Source organism: Bombus pyrosoma, linkage group LG3 (genome assembly GCF_014825855.1).
Source record: "Bombus pyrosoma isolate SC7728 linkage group LG3, ASM1482585v1, whole genome shotgun sequence".
NCBI classification, from domain to species: Eukaryota; Metazoa; Arthropoda; class Insecta; order Hymenoptera; family Apidae; genus Bombus; species Bombus pyrosoma.
The window spans coordinates 14602930-14609882 of NC_057772.1; the positions used below are offsets into that span (position 1 = coordinate 14602930).

At 26.7% G+C, this 6953-nt stretch overlaps 1 protein-coding gene across 4 annotated transcripts; it reads left to right on the forward strand.

Moving 5' to 3' along the window:
• The first annotated feature begins 339 nt into the window (after positions 1–339).
• On the forward strand, positions 340–6630 carry LOC122565609 (protein spinster). Of its 4 annotated transcripts, XM_043721733.1 has the most exons (11): positions 340–480; positions 546–853; positions 959–1155; positions 1252–1403; positions 1490–1693; positions 1756–1890; positions 1978–2239; positions 2323–2421; positions 2551–2770; positions 3281–3333; positions 5931–6630. In XM_043721733.1, exons 2-11 carry the CDS (start codon positions 643–645, stop codon positions 6042–6044), a joined length of 1647 nt encoding a protein of 548 aa, XP_043577668.1. In that variant the 5' UTR covers positions 340–480; positions 546–642; the 3' UTR covers positions 6045–6630. The 4 variants fall into 4 exon arrangements, with proteins under 4 accessions (XP_043577668.1, XP_043577667.1, XP_043577670.1 ...); XM_043721732.1 differs by having other exon boundaries at positions 345–853; XM_043721735.1 differs by lacking the exon at positions 3281–3333 and adding an exon at positions 4503–4597 and having other exon boundaries at positions 345–853.
• The last annotated feature ends 323 nt before the right edge of the window (positions 6631–6953 follow it).

Genomic DNA, 6953 nt, shown 5'->3' on the forward strand with positions numbered 1-6953 from the left:
ACTGTGTATGTATATCAGTTTTTTATATATGGAAGGAATATTGAAATACTACGAATAAAGTCAAGGACATAAGTAGAAGCGATTTGAATATTATTTCACAACAATAAAAATATTTGAATGTCGTTTAACTACTTTAGAATATTTCTACATTTTTCCTTATTAAGCATAAATTATATTCTTAAGATAAAATTAAATGTCAAAATAAAGATATTGCGAACCAAAAGGATTTATTTTAATTCCGTATAAATATATCTATATAATTCTATATAAAATATGATGTATGTAAGTACTGTCGAGAAATTATAACGAAATGTTGGATTTTAATAGTTGCCAGACTTGCACATACATACATATTGTGGCACAGACACGAATTGTGATATGCTATTGTCATGCATCTTATTTAACTGTAGAACATAACTTAAATATACATTATATAAATTATTCTTGTTAGCTTCGCAGATAAGTGGCAGAAATGTGTTGGTACGTTGGTAATGATATATCAGTATGTGAAAATTCATTGTATCGTAAAATGAAATCTACTTAAGGTTATGCTACGATACAAGAGGGTTAAAATATTTTTATAAATAATTAAATTTGTATCACTGTAAATAATAATTGGCACCGATACAAATTTTTCGAGTCATGGTTGATGAAGCAGTCACTCCAAATGTGTCGACGTACGAGTATCGTATGGTGAACGCCGAAAATGCTCACAATACTTCTAGAGAAAGACGAATAAAAAAAAGAGTAATGTTTCCGGAAATGAGAATGATCAGTAGGATAGACTGGATTACAGTCGGTGTACTGTGTTTCGTTAATTTAATAAACTACATGGATCGTTTTACGGTCGCTGGTGTGTATTTCGTTATAATATCTTAAAGGTTATGGTCATGCTTCAAAAAGTTGTGTTGTACAAAGGTAATAAAAATTTATGTAAAGTCTGTTTTCAACGTTGCAGGAGTACTAACAGAGATAAAACATGATTTTAAAATTACTAATGATAAATCTGGGTTACTTCAAACTGCATTTATTTTAAGTTATATGGTGTTTGCACCCTTATTTGGGTATTTAGGAGACCGTTACAATAGGAAGGTTATTATGAGTAGTGGCGTATTTCTATGGTGTTTAACAACATTTATTGGATCCTATATGAAGGTAATGTTAGGAATGTTATCAACAAAAATCAAAGAACTCTAATAATTTAATTAAAAAAAGTGTCCTTATACTATATAAAATAAAATTATATTTCAGACATTTGGATGGTTTCTTTTATTCAGGGCACTTGTTGGAATAGGAGAGGCGAGTTACTCCACAATTGCTCCAACAATAATTAGTGATTTATTTGTAAAAGATGTGCGTTCTAAAATGCTTGCATTATTTTATTTTGCAATTCCTGTTGGAAGGTAAATTCAAATTTTAATACTAAAGTAATAAAGAAAGATAATTTTAATATACTTAATGTTAATTTTAAAGATAATTTAATTTCTAGTGGTTTAGGATATATAATAGGTGGTGAGACAGCAAGAGCCACTGGTGCTTGGCAATGGGGTTTACGCATTACTCCATTATTAGGTGTAATAGCAATTATTTTATTGCTTACAGTAGTAAGAGATCCTATTAGAGGAGAGAGAGAAGGTGGAGTTCACTTGTCAAATACTGCGTGGTCAAATGATATCAAGGCATTATTGAAAAAGTAAATATTAAAGCAAATATATAATCTGTGTTTTATATTGCTATTACTTTTTTATCTTCTAGTCGAAGTTTTATGCTTTCTACTGCTGGATTCACATGTGTGGCATTTGTTGCTGGTGCATTAGCTTGGTGGGCTCCAACATTTTTACAATTAGGATTTGCATTGCATCCTAATGGACATAATGTTGATCCAGATGAGTGTGTTTCTATTTTGTTTCTTATTTATTTAACCTAAGCTATTCTATTTGCAGAAATTATAGCTTCTAATTACTTTAACTATTTCAGTGTAGCATACAAATTTGGATTAATAGGAATGGTAGCTGGTTTAATAGGAGTGCCACTAGGTTCACTTCTAGCTCAAAAATTAAGAGTACGGTGGCAACAAACTGATCCTCTGATATGTGCTATAGGACTTTTAATTAGTGCACCATTACTGTTCTTCGCGACTATAACTGCTAATACAGACTCTGTCGCATGTTATCTACTCATATTCTTTGGACAATTATCATTAAACTTAAATTGGTCTATTGTAGCAGATATATTATTGGTACGGTCCTTGTATTTTTACATTCTATGTATTTTGTAAATTAAATTCACTTTTCCAGTGATTGTTCTTTTGAAATCTTATAGTATGTAGTAATACCAACAAGAAGATCTACAGCAGAAGCTTTCCAGATACTTATTGCACATGCCTTTGGAGATGCAGGAAGTCCTTACCTTATTGGTTTGGTAAATATCTGTGCAAGTTTAAATAAATCGAGAATATATATTAAATCTTTATTTTATTAAATTATATATTTCATATTTGTTTATGTCACTATATTGTTAATTTTTGGCACATTTATTGATTGATTTCAGTTATCAGAAGGACTGAAAACAGTTCTTCTTTCAGACTTGAGTATAGACGGTCAAGTAAAGGACATAACAGACCAAGCTGACAATGCACTTCTTGAATTTCGCAGTTTGCAGTACGCTTTGTTTCTTACAATGTTTGTGGCAGTCATTGGCAGCTTATTTTTCTTCCTTACAGCATTGTACATACAAAAGGACAAAGCCTTAGTCGATCTTATGATCGCAGGTAAGTGAAACAGTGTTCATATATCTAAAATGAAAACGAAATTCTGTCTTAGCACCATATTTGCATGTCCGTACGAAAATTGCTACTAATCAGCTTAATGTATGATGTACACATACATACATATACACAAGTTGGTACAAGTTTTATGATTTTTTTGAAAAGTTTTTCATTGTCTTGTTTTGGGAGCATCTTTTGCAAGAATAATATGGACATTTTCAACCAAAAAATAATGCATTATTGCTTGTAGTATATTAGTTGCAAGATTTATGAATTATTCATGAAATAAATTACTAATTGCTAATAATTTTTTAATACCAAGTAATAAGATTAAAGGCATATTTTTTATTACTGATTGACTTACATTCTACAGAAGAAAACGTTGCGTGAAGTTAGAATATTGTTTCTATTAAGAGCTGTCATTAAAAATTGTATCAGTCTTTTAAATTACGAGTAAATATAAAAAGAAAGTAATAATCTAGATATGATTAAAATGTAATTATTTTTGCACAGTGCATGAATTGTTCTCACGCTTGGAGTTAAATGGACAGTTTTTGAAAAAAAAAGTAAGAAAATGTTATAACTTCATCTTTTTTAACACGTTAAGCGCTCGAAATTGCTAAATGTAATATAATTATAAAACTTGTCGTACATCTTACTATAAAAATATGTCTAAGATGTTTATCTACTTAATATTTTTGAAACTAAATTGCTGTATAGTTTAAGAAAATGGAGGGAAATATTATGAAGTTGTCTTTTTGTTCTATAACTGCTCTTTTCAAGGAATCAAAGGCGCTTAACTTGTTAAAGTTGATAGTTTTTTAAAATAAATGTTCTTGAAAGTATCGAACTTATGGATTTATTTTCATCAGAAGGTGACTGTTACAGGTGATTGTTAAATCACCAATAAAAAAAGCACATTTTCCTTTTTTGTTTATTTACTTTGATTATTAATACCATGGCACTTAATCTGTTAAAAGACATTGTTATCATCTTCATCTATATAGTACCATAAATAAATATAATTTTGTTTTTGTTTAAAAATATTTTTCTAAAATAATCATGTAAGGTACATTGTTAAATTCGAAACATTGTGAATATTACTAAAGGGATTTACTATTTGAGGTAACGTAAATTTATCCTATATTTTTTTATACTTTTAACATTTTAGTTTTTATATTTTGTTTTGTTGTTTTATAATAAGCTGTAAATAATAAATAGTAAATCCTATATTAGAAAAATTAATGTAATATTCTTAGTGACGCACTCCGAAATACTTTGAATCACTTCGAATACATATATATGTGTAGCGAAGAATTCAAATTATTTCGAACATGATTTTATGCTTTAAATTCTTGAAAGAATCATGATACGTCTTGTATTTTAACATATTTTCACAATTTGCTGATTGAATCCTTGAAGTATCTATCAGTAAGTTGAAATTTATTTCATAAAGTTTCTATCCTATTTTATGTTGTGAAATTTCTAAGATTTATTGAAATTTTAAAGATTTCACATTTATAAAGCTTTAAGATTTAATATTTATTATGATTTTCAAGGGTTTTAAGAATTTAATTATGTTCGAAGTGATTCGAATTTCCAGGATATTAAGAAATTTCGAATCACCTCGAAATTGTGAAACGCCTCAAATGCCTATCACTAAATATTTTAACAGGTCTAACGTGAAATCAATATGAAGTTAATTTTATATAATATGGATACATCTTTCTTGCAGACAAGTATCTAGATTCTAAGAATAATGGGCAAGCTGAATCAACATATTTATAAATGGCATCATTGGGCCTTTCCTGATAGAGTGCTGTAAATCTGGTACATAATTTATTTTCATGATTTCAAATTTTTTTCATTTGATACGATAATCAGTTTATTACGTTCAAAAATTGTTACCTGCTATTTGAAAAAGTTAGATTATAAATTTTACTTGCTATATTTAAATGATAAATAACAATAAATTCAAAGAATACTGTAATTATTAAAATTAATTATTTTTTTTTTTGAGATATTAGAAATCAATTTTGTAGTAATCTAGTTTAAATTAATTATATCTTACATTTTCAATGGCCATTTGTATTTTGATTTAGATTATTAATAAAATAGAAAAATTTGATCAATGTTGAACATTGAAATTGATTATCGAACTTATCTTCTCATTTATATTAATTTATGTAAGTCATGATTCTCTTACATTTTTCAATTATTTTACTTAATTTTATTTTGACAAGGACTCCACTCTCAACTATCTATTTTTATTTTAATTCTATTATTGGTCTCTTATTTATGCTATATTTATGCTTTATGATACATTCATGCTTTAACAATTATTGGGAAATGTATAAATTTAACATTATAATCTGTGCATTACATAAAAACTGATGAAGCTTGCCTGCTAAGAAAAGTTATTTTACAGTATATTGCATAATCAGATATGTATAAATGTGTCTTGTTACTTTTGCATGATAAACGGTTGCATGTAAGCTGCTGTTGGCAGTACCACCTGGTATCTAACATACTAACACTTATTGTTGTTTGTGTAATCACAATCATTAGATTATTACGTATCATTTCAAATTTAAATTATTATATCAAAATTTTATGTCAAATTCCATACTAATTGAAATTTATTGTTATTTGAAGAAGGAGAAGGAAAATTTTCATTGAATTTTATATCAAATATGTTTCAGATTCTAACATAAAAATATATAAATAAATATTAAAATAAATATCTAAAAATAACATTGAAAATATCTCGGTTTTATATTTGGCTTTAAGTTCTATTTCAAGATGTATCTGTGTTTGAAACATTCTGATATTTGCTGTTCGATTGAATTTATGGTTGGCCTTATATTTTCTCTAGCAACAGTATATTTAATGGATTACTTCATGTGTTTTGCAATAATAAATAAGTAACAGTCACAAAGTATTACTTGTAGCTTCTATAAAACTAGAATAGATTAAAGCAACTATTTTGCTCTAAAATTATTATACTCTATAATGTTACACATGTTATTATAAATTAGCTTAGGAATAAAAATGAACTTTGAAATACATTAAGATGATGTTAATAATATGATATTGTCAACTTTGAAGGAAAAAGGGATTACTTATTGTTAATACATATTTTCACAAACATATTTTGTTCTAGGTGCAAATACTTCAGATTCAATGTACATATGTAATGATGAAGTTGAAAATGAGACACAAGATGATACGCAAAAACCGTGATGGTGAATGTTTTAAATATTTTCAGATTTATTAACTACAAGTACATTATGTAATTTGACATTCAAGTGTAACCATCGCAGCAACGAATATTTATTAAGTAGGGTGAAGTGTTCATTTGATCCACAATGAGCAATTATTATATTATGACCCAACTAATGCAATGATAAAATGTTTTGAATACAGAACCTATATACCAGAAAAAATTTTTATGAATTTCATTAGTTTGTACTTATACTCAGAGAGGCAGTTCTGTTAATAATGTACAAAAATATTAAGCTTGGCGAAGATTATATTTAAATAGATTAAAAGTTATTTAACATATATATGTATTATAGTAATTTTACATATTATATTTTTATAGTAACTTTCATCTAACACAGAAAATACAATATTCTTGTGTGGTATGTAAAATAAATATTTATCGGTCGCGTCCTGTAAGAAAATTGACATTTTGTTATTAAACATCTTTGTATTTGAAAAAATTAATAACTCTATTCTTACTAAATGTTAATAATCTCACAATTTACGTGCCTTACATGCACTCGAAATATGTCTAATAAAATTGTTCAATTCAAATAATTCTTGTAGGGAGAGATATAATAAAATATATTGCGATAAGACATCTATAAATAAATTATTTAATTAATATAATTTACTTAGTTTCAAAGTAAAGTATGTGTGAAATTATATTTAGAAATGATAATAGTATTTATTTTTTATTTTTAAAAACTGAAATAAAATAAAATATATCTTATTAAACAGTTACTTTGGTATGTAAGATCATAAATAATACTTTTATAATTCCCTCTCTATTTAATCATACATTTTTATGTATATTACATGTAATACTTCAATCTTTTCTGTTGTAATGACTATTTAAAAAATATAAAATATCCATTTTGTAATACTTTGTACATGAATTTTATTTATAAGCTCATTTAGT

Excerpts from the sequence above, each read along its gene's own strand:
- LOC122565609 (XM_043721733.1), top strand. The coding sequence starts at position 643 with ATGGTTGATGAAGCAGTCACTCCAAATGTGTCGACGTACGAGTATCGT. Across the intron at positions 1,891-1,977 it reads CATAATGTTGATCCAGATGA|TGTAGCATACAAATTTGGAT; the intron begins GTGTGTTTCTAT and ends TAACTATTTCAG. Across the intron at positions 2,422-2,550 it reads GTCCTTACCTTATTGGTTTG|TTATCAGAAGGACTGAAAAC; the intron begins GTAAATATCTGT and ends GATTGATTTCAG.